A 25,600-nucleotide genomic window follows, 5' to 3' on the forward strand; every position below is an offset into this window, starting at 1 on the left:
TCATAATGTATCTAATATTTAGAATGTATTAAAGATAATCCATCCGTCATATTTTTTGTAATGATTGTGAACGATAGGCAACATTCCAAAAAAAGAGCAGTTACTCTCACTGCTCACTGTAGCTCACATAGCTATGTTATCGTTGCTAATGTTTGTGTCTTCTTGTCCTACTCTTTAATGTTACATTGTTTTATGTGAATTTATGGCATCTATTACGTTGCACAATAGAGCTTCTTGGGGCCAAACACACTGTCGTAAACAGGTGTGCACAAACACTGCTTATAGCATTAATGCTACAGACACACAATACGCTGTGTTCCCACGAGGGTTTACTAAAAGCACTTAAACAGTCTAAATTCCAGCGTCGAGGTTATATTTTGGGCAACACACTTTAAATACATTATTGTTGGACTGCTGAGACATTTTTAATAGTAGTATAACATGGGCCATTTAATGATCACCACCACCTTGTCCAACAGAAACAAATAAAAAAACACTATAAGCCACAAAGTCATATTACAGCATTGTATAATGAAGTGTTGGCAAACGTAAACTTGTCAAAGCCTTAGAGCAGTGTGAGAGCAGACCAGCAGGTGTGTGTGCACCCTTAGTGCTTAGCATGAATGTCGAGGGTACTATTATCAACAATGAGGCCCTTTCCATCTCCATAAATGTGAAGGAGCAGCCTGGTCCAAACATCCTTCTTAAAAAGCATTCGAAGTTGATCCTCCAGTCCTGTTAAAACCAGCATTATCACTCAGGCTCCTCTTTCAATAATTCATGCATGACTCAGGGCCTGAGCTCTTGCCCTGGATGAAGGAGGAGGATGTCCGGCCCGGCTTACAGCTCGTTGGCTGACCTCACTGCAGTGTTAACAGACACATTTTGTTGAGCCTAAGTGCCCCGCGTCTGTCCCATTAGTCAAAAATAAACACAAGCCATTAGCAAAATAAATAACCTTCACTCCGCTGGGTAAAAACAATGCTGCCCTGTGCATAACGAGGCGAGGCATGCAGGAAACGTCATGTATTTATATGCAAGAGCTGGTCCAAGAGGCTGATATTATTGTTATTATTATTATTGTTTGGGCCTGAGGCTGACCAGAAAAACCATGGTGGGTCTGCACATGGATAAAGGCCGCCTAAGAAGCAGGGCATGGGTCAGATAAGCCGTCTCTGATCAGTAGACAGTCTTACTGAAGTGTTTGTGAAGAGGGGAGACTCCTGCCAGTCAAGGCTTATTTAGATAATATTGTCCCTCAAACTTGACAGTCTTTTTTACAAGACCACAACACTAGGTACTCCTGTACATAGAAAGAAGACAACACAATATTCCCCTAATTTATCAATATGATCTTGCATTTAATCGCCTACTATGCTAACGGACAGGTACCAACAGGACAAGCGGTGTATGGCTTTGGTGGTTGCAGAGGCAAACACTCGGACATGGGAGGAGTTCGGCGAAGCCACCATCCACTGCCTGAGGAGAGGGAAGCAGTGCACTGTCAACACTGTGTATAGTGGTGTGCTGCTGACATGACTGGGGATGTTATAGATCAGTGGAAGGAATACTTTCAATCCAATCCACTTTATTTATACAGCACATTTAAACAACAAAATGTTTCCAAAGTGCTGCACAACAATATTAAACACATTTAAAAACAATATAAAATAAATATGATTAAAAACAATTTCAAAGTGTAAAACCAATTAAAACAGTAAATAGAAAGCAAAATTTTAAAAACACAGAGGACAACAGAGGACCACACAACTCACGTAGTGTTAAAAGCCAGAGAATAAAAGTGGGTCTTAAGACGAGACTTAAAACACTCCACTGTGGGAGCAGTTCGAACATGGAGGGGCAGAGTGTTCCAGAGCTTAGGGCCGACCACAGAGAAGGCCCTGTCTCCCCTGGTTTTAAGTCTCGTCTTGGGCACCACGAGCTGGAGCTGGCTCTCGGATCTCAGAGCGCGCGCAGGATTGTAAGTTTGGATGAGGTCCGAGATATGCTGAGGTGCCAGTCCATGTAAAGCTTTAAAAACAAACAGCAAGGTTTTAAAATCAATTTTAAAATGAACAGGGAGCCAGTGCAAACTCTCAAGGATTCGGGTTATATGCTTTGAAGAACTCCTCAATCTCACTTAAACCTCTTCCAATGAGGAAGCTGTGCCTGGGCACTCTGTGGTGGGCTCTCTTATCTCTGGGGCTGAGGTTTCCGAGGTAGTAAAGAAGAGGTGGCAAGGCTCCGGGGGTGGATGAGATCCACCCGTAGTTCCTTAAGGCTCTGAATGTTGTTGGGCTGTCGTGGTTGATCAGACTGTGCAGCTTTGCGTTGTCATCGGGGGATGCCTCTGGATTGTTAGACTGAGGTGGTGGTTCCTCTTTTTAAAAAGGAGAACCAGAGGATGTTTTCCAACTATCTTGGGATCACATTCCTCAGCCTTCCCGGTTAGGTTTATTCAGGTGTACTGGAGAGGAAGTTACGCGGGATAGTTAAACCTTTGATTCAGGAGGAGCAGTGTGGTTTTCATCCTGGTCTTGGAACTGTGGACTGACTCTACACTCTCAGCAGGATCTTTGAGGGTGCATGGGAGTTTGCCCAATCCGTCTATGTGTGTTTTGTGGACTTGGAGAAGGCATTCAACTGTGTCCCTCAGGAAGTCCTGCGGAGAGTGCTCAAAGAGTATGGGGTATCGGACCAGCTGATTGTGGTAGTCCAATCCCTAACCCTAACCCTTATTAATTTCTAGGCGCAGTCAGGGCGTTGAGGTTATCCGGTTTGGTTGCTGCAGGATTCGGTGTCTACTTTTTGCGGATGATGTGGTCCGGTTGGCTTCATATGGCCAGGATCTTCAGCTCTCACTGGATTAGTTCGCAGCTGAGTGTGAAGCGACTGGGATGAGAATCAGCACTTCCAAGTGCGAGACCATGGTTATTGCACGGAAAAGGGTGGAGTGCCATCTCAGGGTTGGGGAGGAGATCCTGACCCAAGTAGAGGAGTTGAAGTACCTCGGGGTCTTGTTCACGAGTGAGGGAAGAGTGGATCGTGAGATTGACAAGCGGAACAGTGCGGCGTCTGCATTGGTTTGTCGTGGTGAAAAAGGAGCTGAGCCGGAAGGCAAAGCTCTCATTTTACTGGTCGATCTACGTCTTTATCCTCACCTGTGGTCATGAGCTTTGGGTTACGACAAAAAGACAAGATCATGGGTATAAGTGTCCGAAACTAGTTTCCCCGCCGGGTGGTGGGGCTCTCCCTTAGAGTGAGAAGCTCTGTCATTCGAGAGGAGCTCAAAGTAAAGCCACTGCTCCTCCACATCGAGAGGAGCCAGATGAGGTGGTTCAGGCATCTGGTCAGGATGCCCCCGCACACCTTTCTGAGTGTTTAGGACGCGTCCGACAGGTAGGAGACCAGGGGGAATACCCAGGACACGGTGGAGAGACTGTCTCCCAGCTGGCTTGGGAACGCCTCGGGATCCCCCGATAAGAGCCGGATGAAGAAGAAGGGGAGAGCGATGATCTCTCTGGGCTTCTTTGCTTTGGCTGCTGCCCCAACGACCCGACTTCGGATAAGCGGAAGAAGACGGATGGATTGATGGATGGATATACAAGTAGTTTTACTTTATTTTGGGTGTATTGGTTTACATAGTATATGTATATACTTGCATGTCAAATTTTCAACACTGTCTGTGGAGGTATTGAGCAGGATTTTGCAATGTTGTGATTGCACCATTTCACAAAAATTAAATCAATCCCCACAATTTTCCCGCCCATCTTGGCTAATCATCTAAGTTTTCGCCAATCGAATTTGTCCCAGTGGCACACAAAAGCAACGCAACTGTAAAATCAATTAGATTTTCCTTCCATGCCCCCACGCCTTCTGTTCCTTGTTTGCATTGACAGATTCATTCACTCAGTCATTTACCAACAAAAATCTCCGCTAAAGGTCGCTCTCAATATTTGGCCAGTGTTTTCCCCGAAAATGCGAGTAAACTTTATGCAAGGTAAAAAAAAGTTTATCATCGACTTAAACCGTGAAACATGCACTAATGTGCATGAAAATGTCTGCAACAATTAGACATAATAATAATAAGACAGCCTTTAGTGGTGTTTTTTTTTTAAAACTATGCATGCAGGGGTTTGAATTGGTAACTTGTTTAAACTATAAACATGTCAGCAGATGGTTGGTTGTAGTCACTGTTGGTTAAGATACTACAGTATGTAGTTTACATTCAATTACATTAAAAAACTGCAATAGGCATATGCAAATATTCAGTATCTCACAAAAGTGAGTACACCCTTTATCATTTTAATTTCAGTACATGTTTTCAAGGGAGAATACAAAATATTAAGCTTGATTTAATTTAGAGTAGTCAGCTGGTATACAACGTGTCATTTTTATAGTAATGTTCTTTCAATTTGTATGGTTAACTCATGTTCAGCGTAAATTACATTTAACTGTAAAATTGTTTTAGTTTTTCTTTTTGTGGGAAAGCTGAGATATATTTTTTGTCATTTTCCAGTAGGTAATACAGTATATGTGTACTTTGTTGTGGCTAGAGTCTTTTTTTGCATTTTTTTTTGCCAAGGTCAGATGTTTTTTTAGTCTTATATATGTTTTTCTTAATTTCATTATGTTTTGCATATTTTGTTATATTTGTTGAAATCTTGTGCTTTTTAGAGTTAGGGTTACACACAACACTGATTACGAATTCATGAAGTCACAGGAGGATGTACAGTATTGTTAATGGGGAAAAAACGTTCAAATATCACAACTTCTACCACAACATTTTGAAAATGCTGCTGCAAAATCAGGCATTTTAGGCCACAACAATCACAAAAATAGCTCTTGAAATCCTGGTAGGACTGATTAAAGGTGTCTTTATTGCCTCAGTTTGACTCTGGAACAAATTCACTCACTTTCTAAAATGTTACAACTTCTCACAGTGACACACTTGTTTGTTTTCCAATTGAAGGGGGCGCTACTCCAGCTGCCTCTCTTTCTCTCTCACACTCTTAGAACTGCCTCTTGGGAGCGCAATTAACGCCTCTTTATTGTTTACTAATGAATTACACACAGAGGAGGAATGCACGCGTGTGTGTGAATTAGAGATGGGAAAATGTGGAGTGCAATGCAGCAACATAAAGCCACATGCATTATTGTATGTGGCTTCTGAATCATTGTTTAGTTGTGATTTTTGAGCACCTTTTACTGTGTTTGTTGTTATGGTAATTTGTTAGTAAATATGTCTGGCTAGTCTATGAATGTTCTCATTCATCCAGGTCATTGTAATCTCAGGGTCTCATTGGTCAGATCTGACCAATCTAAGTCTAAAACGAGATGTGACCAATCTAAGTCTATGAGCATGAACTGATGAAGCCTATTCGGATGAGAGGCGAAATGTCTTCTCAGACAAACCAAACAGTCCAGTTGCGATTGATTAAATGCCCTGAGGTCTGTTTGTCTTCCATTTCTCTGATAGTCTTCTTATTTGTAGTTATTAAATCCCTTCCATTTAATACTAACTCAGTATTTATTTATTGATCTTATTTCAAAGATACACACTTGGATGAAATTGTTGGTACTATTATGCCAAAATCCACAAGAATCCTTGAAATAATTGGAAACTGACTAAAGCCAGCTGTGTGTTTAGGGCTTGGCTGCGGCGGTGTCATATATGATGTCGTCATATAATTTGCATAATTGGCTATAATGCAAGTATTATCTTTAAAAAGACGAAAACAATCTTATAAATATATTTAGACAAATCGGTGTTATTGGTATCAGGTTAACATACCTTTTCTCGTCATATTATAATGTTTTGCTGTATATTTCAATTGTTGCTGACTATTTAATTACTACAATGTAACACAGGCTGCACTTTATACACTTTATTTACATGTATCATTCTCCCCTGTTGGAATTTGGTTTTGCACATAGGTAAACAATCCTTAAAATTAAAGATAAAAAACAACGTGTTTATTGAGTGTCCACAATGAAGTTGCTGTAAAACTAAGCACACACAGTAAAGTACAATGAAGTACACGTACATGTAAGAATCATGGTAACTCAACAATACAGTTTGTATAAACTGTAAAAAATGTAAAGGTTAGCTCTTATGCTGCTGGCTTAATGCTAACTTGGTCAAGCCCATTCACAGGCAAACACACATTGCACTGCAATCTTTTTAAAACTAATTACCTAATGAACCCAGTCAATGTTTTGTGAAATGGTAAGGTGAAATGTTACCTTACTGTATTACAAAATCCTAAAAAAAAGTATTTGCTGAAGAAAATATCCCAATATTTGGTTACAAATGCAATTTGGTGGTCAGAATGTCATACAGGATACTATTTTAAATGTTTTACTGAACTGAAAGTTATTTATTTGCTATTAACCGTATCAACTCGGCATCCATTGCACTGATCACCTAAGATGGGGTCCCCACATCTGCGGCCCCTTCAAAGGTTTCTCGTTGTTCCCATTGGGTTGAGTTTTTTCTTGCCCTGATGTGGGATCTGAGCCTCGGATGTCGTTGTGACTTGTGCAACCCTTTGAGACATTTGTCATTAAGGGCTATATAAGAAAACTTTGATTAATTGTTTGAAAGTAAAAATTAAGTGTACATTTTGAAAGTCTTTGTAATATGTAATAATGTTGCAAACAAGATACAGTTACTAATCCATAATGTACTAAACCCACTCAAACAACTTAACGAAGTGCACCATTTACTCTTCTTCAGTTTAAACAATTGTTGAAACAAGTTTGTTTACCTTTTTCAGATGACAATGCTAATCTTTTTTTTTTTGGTACAATGCGACCTGAGTTTGTTGTGATTACTTACAGATGTCCAGCGTTCTCCAGGAAGCAAAATACGTTGACATTCAGTCTGTATTTTCAAGTTGATGCTCTTGTTTGTGTAATACAATTGGTTCATCCTTGATGTAATTGTGCCTCTCCAAGGTATATACGACAGATCAGCTGTGGTAACATGAATGACATCTGCTTGCAGGACTTTGTCTTCACAGATGTTAATGTCCTGCTTGCGGTGGCTGTCCGTTTAGCAAAGGCATATGTTTAACTTAACTGTGCTACTTTGGTTCACAGCATTGAATCAGTTAAATTTGCCTGCGCAGCGTTTTCCTCTGCTTCTTGTTGATGTTGTTAGCATTCATGCTAGCATGTAGCTATCAGCAGGAACTGTCACTCTTTATAAATAGTTGATTTATATAGGCTAGTAAGGTAAAGTTTTGTACCTGACAAGTTTCGACTACCTTGCTTCTGCAGCCTTCATCAGAGGTGTCACGTGATGTATTTATATACTAGCTTACTGTATATAAATCAACCATTTATAAATACACATCAGTAGGCTAAAAGAACCTCTTCAACATAGGAACCGTCACTGCTCGCTGTGGACGGTGACTGTTGCTTGCTTTCACCTTGCATTCTCCAAGACACAGAAATGTCTCCAAGACACAAAAAAGTCTCCAAGACACAAAAACGTCTCAAATATTTCCGGGAAAAGTCACTAGATTTGTCGCAAGTAGCTGTCGCCAAGATGAATGGCAACACTGTCGGCGCCATCCTCGAGTATGTGTTTCGCTTTATGATGACATTTTAAACTAGGTGTGCAGCAATGATAAAATCATTTGTTGCGGCAGTACCAAAAGTTACCTTAGTTTTATTCAAAGTTCTGTTTTGAAGCGAAGTTGGCCGCCCCTCTTCATAATCACAGACCGTGTAATGAATGCGCAACTGGAACATACAGTAGCGGTATCCGGGCACAAACTGTCTTTACCTTCGGATTTTAAACTACTTCCATTAGTCCACAAAGCCTTTTGAATGAACTCCGAGACATTCAAAAATTTTCTGTCCATTATTCTCTGTCCAAACATTCCTTCAAAAAAACTCTCTCCCGCCGGTCTTTCTTTGCTTCGGACCTGCATTCGCTCTGGGACATTCTTTGTAGTAGTGTCATGTTTGTGACGCAATCTTAGATCATTCATTAGAGACGTCCGTCCATCCATCCATCCGTAATATTTCTAATCTGTACCAATATTACAGCGGACATCAGGTACAACAAGAGCTGGGCTGTTGACAATTGCGGACTGTCGATCAGGGGCCGTATTTATCAAGCGTCTTAGAGTGCCATTTTACACTTAAGTCCTGAGAATTTGCGAAATTAGTCCTACTCTCAAACTTAAGAATAAAAGCTATTTATCAACTTTCTTAAGTCTAAGAATCACTCCTAATCTCCACGATATTTAAGAGACCTTCAGAGGTGTCCTAAGTGGTTAGGAGTTGCCAGCGGGGGATGGCACTGAGGCGAGAGAGACGTGCGCGAACGTTCAGGGAGCGGAAGGATGTCCTGGCTTTGTTTGATGACGAGCAGCTGATCAAACGGTATCGTTTAGACAGAGCGGGTATTATTTTTGTCACAGATTTAATAAGGGGCGTCATCTCATCGGCAACATCACGCAGCAGAGCTTCCACAGCAGAACTAAAGGTCATCACAATGCTTCGATATCTCACCAGTTTGGTTTTCTTTTCGATTCCATGTTGATTTCTGCATGTGGCTGCAGTGGGCTAGTATATATAGAGCCACCCACACCAGTTTCAAATTAGTTGCCTAATGAATGAATTGGAAAGAAAAGGAAACATTTATTTTTGATTCATTGCCAATATTGTTTGTTTGTTTTGTATTATTTTGTAGTTTATTGTCAAAATATACACTCCCATTGTCCACTTAAATATTTCTAAGATATTTCTTTATTCTTAGACGAGGGATTCCCTTCCGTGATTGGTCATTTCTATGGACACAGAAATTACGTCACCTAAAATTCCATTTACGGCACATAGTAATGTCGTAATTCAGCTCTGAGTGTGACACTTAAGATTCAGTCCTACACTTCGCTGAAAGTGTGAGTAAGACGCTTGATAACTAACTTTTAAGTGCAGCTTTCAGCGAAGAATTTCTTTACTCATAAGTCAACTCTTAGCAGACTTCTTAGGAAGCGTAGCGCTGTTATTGTGAAGCCGCCAACCAGACGTGTGTGATTGGTATGAGAAGAGACTTGACATGTTTTGATGAAAATATCCGATAAATGTGACTTTAAAATCTATTCTCTACCGTCTTTGTTTCTGCTGAGCTTGTATTCCATCTTACTAAAGTAGTTTGAGTAACAACCTTAATTTTATGTTTTTAATGAACTTAACTGTAATCCAAACACGGACGTGAAGCTTCTCCTCACTCCAAGCATCAATGCGCGCTCAGCGTTCGCTCCAATGATGTCGTCTCACGGCGATTGAAGGTAACATTGTCTTGTCTTGTCTGGAGAACGACTTGCCATGGCTTTGGATCTGAGATTTCCATAAGGTCCCCCTGTCTTTGTGCAGTTCTGCTAGCTATTTTCGAGCCTATGGCTCAACATTAACTGGACACCATTACACATTTCCCCAAACTACGAAACGGGCCGAGGGTCAAAAACGTTAATCGCGCGTTAAACAAATTATCGGCGTTAAAGAAACTTGTTAACGCGTTATCGCGTTAACTTTGACAACCTTTATATATATATATATATATATATATATATATATATATATATATATATATATATATATATATATATATATATATATATATATATATATATATATATATATATCTGTGTATATATAGCAGCGTTCCTCTCTTGATCATTTTTAAAACTTGTATTTTATATTTTGTTTTTATTATCCATCCATCCATTTTCTACCGCTTATTCCCTATTTAAAAGATACATATTTCGATTTGTTTTTTTTACATAGTATTCTCAATTCAGGTTTGTGTTACAAAATTAAATCCGGCAGTTGAGTTATGTTATATCTACCATCCAATATACAGAACCTATTCCAGGATAGAGATGCTCACCATAGTTACAGTCTAAGAGGAAACAACAAATTATATTTTCCTAAATTTAGAACAACTTTAAAATCAATGTGCATTTCAGTGCGTGGAGTCAGTCTGTGGAACAACTTAGGGGACGAGTTCAAATCCTGTTCTAACATGATTACATTTAAAAGACTGTTTAAAAAAGAAGTACTGAAGAAGTACGAGGAGGAAAGAGAGTGATGCCCTCAGCACAGAACGATGAGAGAGAGGTGTATGGTCAGAGAGTGTTTGGGCCCGTGTGTGTGTATGTATGTGTGTGTGTGTGTATGTGTGTGTGTGTGTGTGTGTGTTTTGTCTTGTCTTGTCTTGTCTCATAGTAACAGTGGTACTATTGTATTGTTAGTGTACAGGAGCTTTTCTTGTTTTTGTTTGTATAGTATTGTTCTTGTATTATATTGTTTATGTTAAATGTGGAATGAGTGAGAGGGGTTGGGATATTATAAGCATCTGCTTCATCCAACCCCTTTTCAAGCCTTGCATAAAAAATGTGCATTTGGACTTGCACATGCCTTCAGGCCAGTGTAAGAGAATGCCAATGAAATTACAGGGGTGCGAGATGTAATGAACTTAGATGCTAGCAAGGAATACAATTATGAAGTTAGTAAAGCTGGGCTTAGATGTAAAAGATACTTCTTTCAACTCTTCAACTTTATCATAATTTGTATGTTTTTTTTAGGTTTGCGAATGTAAAAGCTGGAATAAAAAGGCCTGAGCTAGGAAAAATAGATTGAATTGTGCCATCAACACCTCTTCATAAAGACGTGTGTGTGTGTGTGTGTGTGTGTGTGTGTGTGTGTGTGCGTGTGTGTGTGCGTGTGTGTGCGTGTGTGTGTGTGTGTGCGTGTGTGTGCGTGTGTGTGTGTGTGTGTGTGTGTGTGTGTGATTGAATGATTCAAGCCTTCCCCTTCCCCGGCATAATAGTGATTGGTAATTTCAGCTGTCGAGCATCGCACCTGTCAGTGTGAAGTGTGATCCACAATGTCACCTGCTACAGGGGGATACACACGCACATACACAAGCTGCATGGGTGTGCCTTAATATGCATGTAGGATCCAGCACCCTGACATCGATGCATTAAAAAGGGTCATTATATTTCCCTGCCACCGGAAAGTGACGTTTTTACAAAGTGACACGTTTACAGTTTGATAAATCAGGTTTTTTTTTCTCGCTATGAGGTGCCAGTAGGAAAAAAAACGGTGGGAGGAAGAGCAAGTAGGAGGAAATGCTTAGCTGTCAGCGACACCCCGGCCCCATCGTCTAAATGATGCTCCCAGGCAGCGGTTTCAGATCCCATCCCCATTAGCATTTAATTTCTCTTTAATCCTACACACAGTTTCCGCCGCCGCATGGTAACGAGGGCCGCTGTGATGCTGTGTCGCACCAAAAATGCCTTGGAAGAGCAATCTGATGCATTCCTTTTTTAATGGTTCCCCACGCAATCCTTGCCATCATTCTTCCTTGACAATTAGGATCCTCAAATCTAATAGCGGAGATATTGGTATTACAGCAAACTTGAAAGAAGTGGGGTAGCATGTGTCTCCTGGTGCAACACCCAATAGGAAGTCCTGTCGGAAGGTCCTGTCATCTTTTTAAAATGTGCCTTATTTTCCGACCCTCCCAAGACTTGTTACAGCACCTTTTGTTTCTTCGCTCTAAATTCCTCTTTATGTCTTCTTCATTGAGCCTCCCTGGTGTGTCACAGAAGCAGTTTCCCTTTTTTCTATCTAACAGGCGCCGGTGGCAACATGCTGGAAGTTGTCCCCCGGTACTGTGCGAGGACAGTTTAAGGGGAACATTCCCGCTAATGGTTTCAGTTAAAGACGGTCTTGGGTAAAATATAGTAGCGCCAAAAGGGAGCCAGCGGCTTTCCAAGTAGATTACATAGATAAAAGTTGTGTCGGCTTGGGGCTTGTCTGTGCTGTCATGAATTGGCCTCTGTGACATGTCTCTGTGGTCTTGCTAGATTATTCTTGAGGATGGTGATGCTGCAGACAGCTCATTCTTTTAGTTTGTTTCCTGGCCGTAAAGGAAAAAGTCAATAACTTTAATTACTTTTTTGTTTGTCTCCTGCAGACGCCAGCAGAGCAGGCTAAAGTTCGAATGCAGATGGTCCTGGAGGCTGCAGGTAAGCACATCAGTTGGTTAATAGGTCCCCTATTATGCAAAGCGCATTGTTTAGTGTTGTTATTACTACGGTAGTCTCGATACAACTTTTACACTTCCGATATGATACCAATATTGGAGCCTTGAGTATTGGCAAGAATCATAGCACATACTTTTATATTTTTGTACTGTGGAATGTTAGAAAAGGTTTGATGAAGTGACATTACTCAAATAGAGAACAATAGTATAAATGAAAAACTCTAATCAATGTATGAACTAGAACGGTCTTATGCTGTCTTGACTTACATTTAAATTATGTTATTAGTTTTTTTGGCAAAACCTAGTGGTCACAATAATTACATTTACTGCATGATGCAGTTGAATGATATGGACACGTTTGTCACTGGATATTTTCTCATAAGCTTCTGCCCTGGAGACTGTAAATAATTTGCAACTCTAATTATTTGGTATTTGTTTATTTTGACACATGTTGTGTTTTAGACTGCAAACAAGTTCAATTAAGGACAGTTATAACTTATGCTTAGCATGTGTGCATAGTTGTTGTGTATAATAGCTGCTAGTTCATCCTAGCCTATAGCCTACCATGATTTTTTTTTTTTTTCACTAAAATACAACAAAAGACCAACTTAATGTGTTTATTAGTGGTGCAACGATTTGTCGTTGACAATAGCCGTGATGTCATCACTCGTGTTTTCCTGGGTAAAAGCGGGTCTTCACCGTCACTCGCAAAAACATCACGAGTACTAACATGTAAGGTGTGAGAACGTTTCCTCTTATTCTTCTTAAAAACATGAATACCTTGCTCATTTTGCAAAGCAGACCTTGTTTTTATGGCAGTACATCTGTGATACGCAAGCATTTAATGCGTAGGCATGATGCCAGGCATCTGGAGGGAGGATGTGGACTCAACCTCGGTAAGATTGTTAGCTTGTGCCTTGCTAGCTAGCTAACAAGTGTGAGACGAAGTTGTGTGGAAAATTACTATCATTTTAGCCAAGGTCAGCCAGCTAAATTTTGTCTACATCAATTCAAGTACTTTTTAAAGCAGCGTCAATTTGCAATGCCATTAAAAAAAAAAAAGGCACATTAACAAACATGAACCGCTCGCTAGCGCTCGAGCGCACACACACACACACACACACACACACACACACACACACACACACACACACACACACACACACACACACACACACACACACACACACACACACACACACACACACACACACACAGATAGACAGGCACCAATGCGGCGGTATCATAAGATTAAACTTGCAATCTATTAAAAAGCCAACATTTTAAGAATTAATCCAAGAGAAAATAGTATACATTGAGTCCATAAGCGTGCTAAAACTGCCAAGAGTTAATCAATAGTCAATATACCAGTGTGCTGCTTTTTAAACATCATCACAAAGTGCTTTTCATTTAGAGGAAGTTAGATTATATGTTTTGTTTGTTTTCATTGCTGCTATTTTAACTATTTTTAATACATAAACAACATTAATTGTAAATTAAAAATAAATGAAGGTGTGTGTTGCTGAGCCTGACCTGGACATAATCTGAACTGGACCTGGTTTTAAGAACCCTTTAAACAATCTAATTTCATTGACAACCTGGTCTGGTGAAGATAAGGTCATTTAAAAAAAAACAAAACATTTTTTTTTTAAATAAGATAAATAAATAAAAAACATTTTCTTGAATAAAAAAAAGTAAAACAATATAAAAACAGTTACATAGAAAATAGTAATTAATGAAAATGAGTAAAATTAACTGTTAAAGGTTAGTACTATTAGTGGATCAGCACCACGCACAATCATGTGTGCTTCATGGACAGTATGTATCTTTTGCAGATTGCATTGATATATAATGTAGGAACCAGAATATTAATAACAGAAACAAACAACCCTTTTGGTGTGAATGAGTGTGAATGAGCGTAAATGGGGGAGGGAAGTTTTTTGGGTTGGTGCACTAATTGTAAGTGTATCTTGTGTTTTTTATGTTGATTTAATAAATACAAATAAAAAAACAACGTTAATTGTTTTTTCCTAGCACTTTGTCTTTCTTTCTTTTTTTATGAATATATTTTAATAATCATTAAAATTTTCGTAACAGCTGAATGAGCAGCATAGTTACAGTATAAATAAATATTTATGAATAAATGAGTAATCTTTTTTGTTCGTAAGCAAAGGCTTAAAATAACTAAATGCATTTAAATCGGTGGAAAAATTAGAACCATTAAATATGCGTACGCTTTATTATCTGACGAGTCAACTAATCGTTAAGATAGTTGTTAACTAATCGACTATCAAAATAGTCGTTAATTGCAGCCCTAGCATTTATTGGAGGACACTTAGATGCTAACTGGCTGTGCAGCTTTGCACAAGTAACCATGCTGCAGGACTGCGTATCAAAGATTTTACATGTAAGCCGATATCATCCGATACTTGTTTCTTTGTTGATATCGTACTAATATAAATATCGGATTGGGACACCCCTAGTCATGACTATTAACTTTGCTTAAAAATTATATCAAATGTGAGAAAAATCAATCACCAATCACCCTCTCATGTTTGCTCCACTCAGAAGAGGCACTCTGGTTAAGTGGTGCAAAATGGTATGTTTTGGAAAGAACACACCTTACTCAGAGGTTATGCTGTTTAGTGAAGGGTGCTATAGTGTAATTGGTTCTTGAACAGGGTTGGTAAATAGAAAAGTTCATACATCTAAGAACATGTCTCCATAAGAAACTATGTAAATATGAATTAAACCTTTGAGCAGCGTACATAGAGACCTCACCCCCCTTGCAGTTCTGGGTTCAGACGAGTTGGCGGGCATGCGGCACGCTGGAAAATAAGCTGATATCATTAGTTAGAAAGAAAACAGGAAGTCAGGATGAGTCTCTGATTATCTGAAGTGAAGTAATGACAGTTTGATGGTTTATAGCGAGGAGCAGTGTCTGCTGCCTTGCTCCGCCCCTCCAATTGTTACCAATCATAATGCTTAACATTATCAGTCTGTTCAATGTGCCCTTTTATGAAAGAGATTAATTAAATCCACCCATTTTCTGTAACCCAAGAGAAATTGGTATATTTGTGAGGCGAGCAATATGCGGGCACTTCTAGTCACCAACAGCAGGCAATGTCAATAATTAAGGAAGTGTCTTGTGGATGTCTTCACGGTGTCATCTTCATCATACACACCAAATATAAACAATGTCTGAACTTGTGGAGTCCAGTATTCTAGTTTTGTATTGCATGGTGAGTGTCAAAGCTGTAGGCTAAATAGGTTCGCTATATATCATCGCCCATCTGCATACTATCTGTCATTTTCATGTGGACTCATTTGGTCAAAGTCCCAAAAACTAGTCCGTCAAAGCACAACTCTTGGTTTTAAACCAAAATGGCCACTTTGAATCAAAATAGCCAACTTCCTGATTGTTTTGGAACATTGGTCCTTGATAGAGATGTCCGATAATGTTTTTTTTGCCGATATCCGATATTCCGATATTGTCCAACTCTTAATTACCGATTGCGATATCAACCAATACATATATATATATACGGTCGTGGAATTAACACATTATTATGCCTAATTTTGTTGTGATGCCCCGCTGGATGCATTAAACAATGTAACATGGTTTTCCAAAATAAGAGAACAACTTCAACTCAAGTTATGGAAAAAAGTGCCAACATGGCACTGCCATATTTATTATTGAAGTCACAAAGTGCATAATTTTTTTTAACATGCCTCAAAACAGCAGAATGGAATTTGGGACATGCTCTCCCTGAGATAATCCTGATACCCACTACAACTATGGGAAATACTATACTTTGACTTTCACAAAGTGCATTATTTTTTTATTTTTTTTTAAACATGCCTGAAAACAACAGCTACAAAAACAATGAAGGCACACAGCTTCAGTCCAGAGTATACTAGAGTAATTAAGTAAACAATAACATAATCCTCCTTTAGTGCAAGACTGCCTGGCATACTGTATAACAGGAAATTATAAACTGGGCTCAATCTGCCCTGCTCTAACGTATTTGTATGAGTAACACAAATGTGCTGCAAGCTAGTGGTGAGTACTTGGAGTGGCCTAGCAGTCAGTCAGAGCTTCTGAAATGCTGCGTTGAGACAGGGTACCTCCGCTCACTGCAAGCTGCAATGTGTGCGCCATGCAGGGCAGACTAGCCACACCAAACTCCACAGTAGCTTTTGCCATACTGCGTGCGTTGTCCCTGACCACACCGTGAGCTTTCGCCCTGGGGGTGGTTTTTGTTGTATTTTTGTTTTTTCTCGGCGGAGTCTTTAAGCGACAACTGTGTGGTACTACTTTTTTTCGGTGTCTGCTTTTCAACCATCTTCCGCTTGTATTCATCGTGTATCTCCATATGATTCTTGAAGAGGTGGGAGATCAAATTGCTCGAAGACGTCTTGGTTCCTCCTCGCATAACCAACTTTTTGAAGTCATTGCAAATTGCCAGTTTTTTATCCATCAGACAGACTTTAAAATAATCCCAAACCACAGACATGGTGTCGTTCGTCAGTCATCAAGCTCGCTGGCTCGTTAGCCAGGCTACAGCACCGGCAACAACACACTCTTGTTGTTGTTATGCTCCGCTCGCGGCGGTTTGATGAGGTCATCAAGCGTTGCCAGTAAACCTCTCATGCTGCAGTCCTGTGTTGTGTGTGGGAGAGGGGAGGGGTTGCTGACTGGGAGATGCATCTGCTCTATACTTCTCCCTACGTCCGTGTTTTACCGGATATGTACCGCTCCGTACAGCTGCGTTTTAAAAAGTCATAAATTTTACTTTTTGAAACTGATACCGATAATTTCCGATATTACATTTTAATATTATCGGCCGATAAATGCTATAAAATGTAATATCGGAAATTGTACATCTCTAGTCCTTGACTTTTTTTGTGCGCTGTGCCATAATTGACGTCCATCCATCCATCCATTTTCTACCGCTTGTCCCTTTTGGGGTCGCGGGAGTGGGGGTGGGTGCTGGAGCCTATCTCGGCTGCATTCGGGCAGAAGGCGGCGTACACCCTAGACAAGTCGCCACCTCATCGCAGAGCCATAATTGACGTCTCCACCATATTGTTGAGGCTTGGATTCTTTCGTAGTGTATCAACTCTTGACCACAAATGACCATCTGCAGTCAAATTATGACACTTTGATGGTCAGTGACTAAGGCAGAACATTTTGCCGCCAAGTTACACCCACCATGTATGCTTTGCACGCACATGGTTTGCAAGTTAAGCTCATCAGTCTGTCTTACATACTGACACTCAATGTAATGTCGATCAGACAAACACAGTAGGAGCAAAACGCTAATGTACATCCCAAACTTTTTCTCATCACCTTTCCTGTCGCCACTAGGTGGCTCTGAGACTTATTCAGGAAGTTACACATCCATGGCTTCAGGGTGTTTTTGTCTTCATGTGTACCAAATATGATTAAATTATGACCTTGTAAGAGTCAAGTCATTAATGTTGCAAGTTTTATGGCGAAGCCTTGCCACGCCCACATCCGAAGGAGTAGGCGAGGGGTCCCCAAACTTTTAGACTCGGGGACTACATTGGGTTAAAAAAAATACGCCAGGGGCCAGATATATTTATATGTGTGTGCATACATATATATATATATATATATATATATATATATATATATATATATATATATATATATATATATATATATATATATATATATATAATACATATATATATAATATATATATATGTATATAATACATTGTAGATTGTCACTGAAGGCATTAAAACTATGAATGAACACATGTAGAGTTATGTACTTAACAAAAAAAGATGAAATAACTGAAAACATGTTTTATATTCTAGTTTCTTCAAAATAGTCTTTGCTCTGATTACTGCACACTCGAAGTCAGACCTACACGTTACAATGTCCATTTCTCAGATGATATCATTGTTGATGACTGAAGTGCTGATAGCAACCAAACCTAACCCCCCGCCCTAACCCCCTCCACATCCCACCTAAATAATTCAATGTATATACTCTGATGATTAACTTGTGTGGTGACTGTATTATGCTGATAGCATATAGTTGTACAATTAATTGATTAACGTGGACCCCGACTTAAACAAGTTGAAAAACTTATTCGGTGTTACCATTTAGTGGTCAATTGTACAGAATATGTACTGTACTGTGCAATCTACTAATAAAAGTCTCAATTAATCAAAAAATCTTGGCATTCTCTCGATGAGCTTCAAGAGGTAGTCACCTGAAATGCTTTTCACTTCACCGGTATCATAGTTTTGATGCCTTCAGTGACAATCTACAATGTAAATAGTCATGGAAATAAAAAAAACGCATTGAAATGAGAAGGTGTGCCCAAACTTTTGGCCTGTGCTGTGTATTAGGGTTGTATGGTATACCGGTACTAATTAAGTATCGCAATACTAATGAATTAAAAACGTTACTATACTGCCTCTGAAAAATACCGGAACTAATTTTTTTTTAGTTATGGACATAACGGCATGCCATAAAAATGTACTTGTACATTTAAAAAGCACATTAAGTAGGACTTAATGTGCAAAAGTTAACGATAGCACTGCTGTGCTGACCAATTGAGCACCATAGATCGATCAGTCCGCCCACAATAGTTGTGTTGTCTGGGGCAAGATGGTTGCGCTGCGAAGGCACATAATGGGTGAATGAAACATTTTTTTTTTCAGCCTGTGGTTCGTAAATTAAAACGTTTGTACAATGAGGGTTTCGTAATTCAAGGTTCCACTGTACATCCCACAATTGTGGAACAATCACTAGCCAATGATTTCACCAATGCATTCCTTGCACCCCTTTGCCTTCCCTTTGTTTGAATAAATGCATCATGGTCCCAATAAGACTGAAAGCACACACATGCACACATAGGACTACAACCTAGGTCCATGTTTACAGCATCTTAATTTTAAACCCACTCTCCAGGACATCATTCATCGATGTCACCCTGGATGCCATTGCTTTTATACCCTGTGTGTGAGTTGTGAGCCACATGTGACAGGCAGCTATTGACTGCATGGAAAGATGTCTTCATGTTTACAGTCATGTACCCATGCGTGCCACCTAGTATTGCTCTAATTACACCAGAGGAAATATACGTAAGGGGTGGGTGTCCATACATCACCTACGAAGCACACAAACATATACTGTATGTACTGACCACATAAGTTCTTCGGCCTCACTATAGGTTGCTAAGCAACGGCTGCTCTTGCCATCTCAACTTTTTGGGCTTTGCACTATCTGACAAATACATCATTTTCATTTCACGCTGCACACTGCATGTGTGTCGAGGAGCACGTTCAGCAAGTGTTGAACTTGTAACAATCAGTCACAACAGTCTTGTCCTTATGGTGGGGAATTGTCATGTTGTTGTGGCAGTAGTTCCATCTGTAGGGACTTGGCTAATGACCACAGCTGCCATGGTGCCATTGGGCAAGGCAAAAAAAGCGTGTTTACCTTAGGGGTAAAGTACAAGTATTCCTCAATAAAAGTAAATATGATATTAAATGTCCTATTATCCATTTCATTCATCCTTTATATTTTATTTGCATTGTTTTCTGCATGTAAAACTATAGTTATTCTCTATAAAATGTATTGAAGCGACCGGCCGTTATGTGTTTAGAGGTTTGTTTGGAATAAGTGGAGACGGCAGTTAAGCTTGTTAATGTTTTTTGGCCTGGTTTCAACCGACGGTAGCATGTTTAGTGTTTACAATTAAGGCATTGTTGATCGATGCTACAGTATTTGTTAATATTTTTTGGTGTCTGGGATAGATTCATTGGATTTGCATTATATATTTTGGGTAAAAATTGCTTCGGTTTTCATACCATTTTTTCTACGATCCTTTGAAACAAAAACAAACATACCGTTGTAGTTGGTTTTCTTCCTGTGTTTAACATGTTACCAATAAATTTAAGAAGCACTGGTTTTGTATATATAGATTTTCTTGTTACTTGAAACACTGGATGTTCCTGTACCATTCTTTCCACTTGAAAATACCTGTTTGTACTAATAAAAAAGATTAGAACTGGTGCTGTCAAGCATTATAACAACAATTATCAAATAATTGTGATCTGTAGTTTATTAATCTTTTTTTATTTGGCCTAAACATGTTTTAAAAAAGCCCTCAACTTATGTATTTTCATCCAATTCAATTCATTACACTATTGTGGCAGATCAAAATATTTATGTTTAACCAAAACAAAAGTAGCTTCATGAATTCATTTGTTTTAACATACTTTAAACAGATGCAGTCCAAGCCACATACCAAAGTAAAACATGTCAATATAAAATACTGAAGTTAACATCAAAAAACAGCAAAACCCTTTTTTGAGAAGTACAATAGCATGTATTGAATGTTGAACTTATTGCTTTTCGTCTGCTTTAGATAATATAAAGTAAATACAACAGAGCCATCAATCACAGTACTATAAGCATACTTGCCAACCCTCCCGGATTTTCCGGGAGACTCCCGAAATTCAGCGCCTCTCCCGAAAACCTCCCGGGACAAATTTTCTCCCGAAATTCAGGCGGAGCTGGAGGCCACGCCCCCTCCAGCTCCATGCGGACCTGAGTGACGTGTCGATAGCCTGTTTTCACGTCCGCTTTCCCACAATATAAACAGCGTGCCTGCCCAATGACGTTATAACTGTAGAATGATCGAGGGCGAGTTCTTGGTTTCTTATGTGGGTTTATTGTTAGGCAGTTTCATTAACATCCTCCCAGCACCGCAACAACACACAACAACAGCAGTCACGTTTTCGTCTACCGTAAAGCAGTTTGTCTGCCGTAAACAGCAATGTTGTGACACTCTTAAACAGGACAATACTGCCATCTACTGTGCATGCATATGTGACAATAACATCTACGGCTTTTAGAGAGTTCAGTGCACAACTGCGCACACAACAAGGAGACGAAGCAGAATGCATCATCAGAGAGGGTGTTCAGCATGGTTAGAAAAATAGTGACAGAGAATAGGATGGACAATTCAACCCTTAACTCAACAATGAGTAGATGAGTGTTATGTGTGTGTAAATGTGTAAATAAATGAACACTGAAATTCAAGTATTTCTCTTATTTATATATATATATATATATATTTATATATATAATAAAATAAAAATAAAAATATATATAGCTAGAATTCACTGAAAGTCAAGTATTTCTTATATATATATATATATATATATATATATATATATATATATATATATATATATATATATATATATATATGAAATACTTGACTTGGTGAATTCTAGCTGTAAATATACTCCTCCCCTCTTAACCACGCCCCCAACCACGCCCCTGCCCCAACTCCGACCACGCCCCCCCACCCCACCCCCACCTCCCGAAATCGGAGGTCTCAAGGTTGGCAAGTATGACTATAAGTAACAGTAGAACATCAAAAATATCATTGTTCATCCTCACCAAACGCAAAGTAGCGAGGCTGACTTTTTTCTTCATCTAGGAGGCCACTGCAGGCATACATAGACAGTATTGTTAGAGAGTAAAAATTAGATTAAGGCGATTAAATAAAAAAAAAAATGCGCTAAATGGGACTGTAAATAATTAATCGCTATTAACATTATAATTTGACAACACTAATTAGAACATTTGAGCATTATGTTAGTGTTTACAGTAAATGTATTCAGCCGTAAAATTCTTGTCACTTAATTTTACACACTATAGCATTTTTACTAAATCGTAGTAACTTTTTTTATGGACAATACCGCAATGATACCGTACCTGGGCCTTAATACCGTGACGATATTGTACCGTGAGATTTTGATATTACAACATTCCTAATAACTTGACATGTACAATGACACTTAGGGAAATATGTCATGGACTCAGCAACTGTGCCATGAATGCCTTAAAGGGGAACATTATCACAATTTCAGAAGGGTTAAAACCATTAAAAATCAGTTCCCAGTGGCTTATTTTATTTTTCGAAGTTTTTTTCAAAATTTTACCCATCACGCAATATCCCTAAAAAAAGCTTCAAAGTGCCTGATTTTAACCATCGTTATATACACCCGTCCATTTTCCTGTGACGTCACACAGTGATGTCAATACTAACCAACGATTGGTATATGTTTGTTTGGCATTAAAGGAAACTAACAACTATGAACTAGGTTTACAGCATATGAAATACATTTGGCAACAACATGTACTTTGAGAGTGCAGACAGCCCATTTCAGGGCTGTCTGCATTTAAATGTTTTTAAGCTAAATTATTGGTAAACACAGTTTATGTATAATAATTTACGTAAAACCGCGAGTAATGAATAAAGTTTTCATCAATTAATATATTCTGTAGACATACCCTCATCCACTCTCTTTTCCTGAAAGCTGATCTGTCCAGTTTTGGAGTTGATGTCAGCATCTGCTTTGAGTGTCGCAGGATATCCACACATTCTTGCCATCTCTGTCGTAGCATAGCTTTCGTCGGTAAAGTGTGCGGAACAAACGACTGACCATTTCGTCGGCTTTCCCCACAGCCTCGCATTATGAACACATTTCGTCCAATTTCTTGCCACTTTCGCATATTTGGGCCACTGGTGCAACTTGAATCCGTTCCCTGTTCGTGTTGTTACCCCCTCCGACAACACACCGACGAAAGTGAGAAAATGGCGGATTGCTTCCCGATGTGACGTCACATTGTGACGTCATCGCTCCGAGAGCGATTAATAGAAAGGCGTTTAATTCGCCAAAATTCACCCATTTAGAGTTCGGAAATCGGTTAAAAAAATATATGGTCTTTTTTCTGCAACATCAAGGTATATATTGACGCTTACATAGGTCTGGTGATAATGTTCCCCTTTAATGACAGCAAACACATCAACAGGCATACCATTTCAACAACAATTTCATTAAAGTATTGTACGTATCCCACAACATTACACACACTACAACTACCACAACATCAAAAAGCCTAACTAACATAACCAGCTTCATTGAATTGTTGATCAATCATTCATAGGGAAATGTGTATCGTGAATCTGTTGTACATAATGCTTACATGTTTCAATCTAGGCTAGTCCACTTGTCACTATTCTAGAACAAAACTGGTCATAGAGCCCAAAAGGTTGTCCAATCTTGGTCAAGCGTCACGCATGAAGTGACAATGTAGCCTGGGGACCACCTCCAGATCTTGTGTCAGCACTGTCGTCGGAGGAACTGACTGGAAATTGACCTTACATGCATGTTTCTGGTTGCTGCTGAAACAGGAGAAAGCCCACACAAGCACGGTGAGAAAATGCAAACTCCACCACGAAAAGGGCCCCATGATTGGGTGCCATCTTGAGCTAGGGACCTTAATGTTGTGACTCATCATCTCTGTCCAGATTAGTTAGTTTGGCACACTTGATTACTTTTGAGACAATTATTTGAAAGGTATAACTTTTTCGTTGAGTAGAAATTGGGTTTTCAAACCTGCAGGTCCATATGGATCAGAACTTCTTGATGGACTTGCAATAAAAGCGTCAACGTGAGTTTGAGTAACTTTACTGGTCCCAACCTTGCTGTTGCCTTTGTTCGCCTGTGAGCAGTGTTAGGCAGATATGGATGGAAACAAGGCGGCACGGAGGGTAAGAAGAAGGCAGCAGATGTTGGTAGGTTGTGTGAATGTTAATGTCCTGACGTAGCTGTGGAGCTTAAGCCGCCTCCTCTCCTTTTCCCTCCATTCCTCTGTGAGCGCCCGCCAGGCTTTCTCTCTCGGGGTCTCCTGACATCCTTGAAGCCCGCGGCTCTCCTCTTTCTCGCCTCTCCTCCCTCCCCTCCTTCCTTCCTTTTGTCCGTCTATGGACTCTCTCTAGTCAGTGGAGAGCAGATCATCCCGTGGCTAAAGCGGATAAGGCCTTTGTGTTGGGGGGCTCTGCGGACCTGTAATGAGCCCTCTCGGCTGGCCCGCTGGCCTGCTTAGCACTCACTGGGGGCTTTGAGTGCGCGAGTGAGAGTGTGTGTGTCCATGTGTGTTATAGAGTGACAGTGTGTGTGGATTATGAGGAGGTGTGAGGGGGGCATCACTGGCTCTCAATGAAAGAGCTGGATGGATATGTTTATGGGTCACTTCCTGCCTGCCCTACATATCCAATAGGTGCGTCCACACACACACACACACACACACACACACACACACACACACACACACACACACACACACACACACAAAATAACACTAACCACTCACCTATTCACTACTCATAATAATATAATATATTGATCAAATGTTTTATTGGAAAAAAAAAAGTTTACACAGTGGAACGTCGACTGTATTTGCAACCTTTTTTGTTTATGAACCTTTAGGTCGAAACAAAAAGGCTGTGTGCGAACAATGTCTCCTCATACGAACACCTCATGCATTTATTTATTCATTCATTCGTGTGCCGCTGGAAGCTCGATGGGGGCTGCCAATTTAATGACGTCACTTCCTCTACATGCGGGCACGGCCATTTTGGAAAGGCCCAGTTCACATCCTGTTCACATATTTGCGCCAGTGGTGCACGGTTTGGCTCGCAAATATGGAAGAAACAAATCCACAATTGCAACCGTTATAAAAAAGGACGTTCATATGGTTGATGACTTTGCCAAAGACATTAAATGTCTTCGCTAGGAAATAGAGAAAGTACAAGATAAGGTCGAAATGCTGCTGATCGTGTGGATAAATGAGAAGCAGCTGGCAGCTAATAGCATTTCAGAGGCTATTATTTGCAGAAAGGCTGGCCATTTATATGGCGACTTGATATCCAAAAGTGACCATGCTGGAACTAGCACGGAATTAAGGTGAGCCATGGGTGGTTGGTTTAGCTCCGACAAAGCTGGTGCGAAGGAATTTGTCAAGCACTTCTAGGATTTTATTGGCGCAGGGGACTTCTACCGCAGCAAGTTTTTAACTGTCATGAGAACAGGCTTTTTTTGGGAAAATTGTCCCAAAGCGGGCGTATTATACAGCTGAGAAGGCGCAACCAAGACACAAGCCGATGAAGGATCGCTGTTTACATTTTCGAAACTCCCAGACGATTAAAAAAAAAAATGCCACAAATATTCACCGACACAAGGAAGCAAGGCAAAAAGGATATTCCTTTTAATGTTTTATTGTTGTTAACGTTTTGGAGAGCACCAAAGGCAAAGGGACTTTAGTGCGTTTGAACGCATTGACTATTACGATGGCTTTTTGATTGATTGATTGAGACTTTTATTAGTAGGTTGCACAGTGAAGTACATATTCCGTACAATTGACCACTAAATGGTAACACCCGAATACGTTTTTCAACTTGTTTAAATCGGGGTCCACTTAAATTGATTCATGATACAGATATATACTATCATATATACTATCATCATAATACAGTCATCACACAAGATAATCATCAGGGTGTATAAATTGAATTATTTACATTATTTACAATTCGGGGTGTGGGGGGGGGGGTTAGGTTTGGTTATTATCATCAGTCATCAACAATTGAGAACAGAGAAATGGATATTGAAACAGTGTAG

The 25,600-nt window shown here is 39.7% G+C and overlaps 1 protein-coding gene across 2 annotated transcripts in view; it reads left to right on the top strand.

The window, feature by feature from the left end:
• The window catches only part of rsrc1 (arginine/serine-rich coiled-coil 1), a 300,071-nt gene that overhangs the window by 122,133 nt on the left and 152,338 nt on the right, over positions 1-25,600 (top strand). For both annotated transcript variants that reach the window (XM_061972977.1, XM_061972976.2), the window contains one exon: positions 12,002-12,053. In XM_061972977.1, coding sequence (XP_061828961.1) covers positions 12,002-12,053 — 52 coding nt within the window. The remainder of the gene's footprint in view (positions 1-12,001; positions 12,054-25,600) is intronic.

This window comes from Nerophis lumbriciformis, linkage group LG17 (genome assembly GCF_033978685.3).
Source record: "Nerophis lumbriciformis linkage group LG17, RoL_Nlum_v2.1, whole genome shotgun sequence".
NCBI lineage: Eukaryota > Metazoa > Chordata > Actinopteri > Syngnathiformes > Syngnathidae > Nerophis > Nerophis lumbriciformis.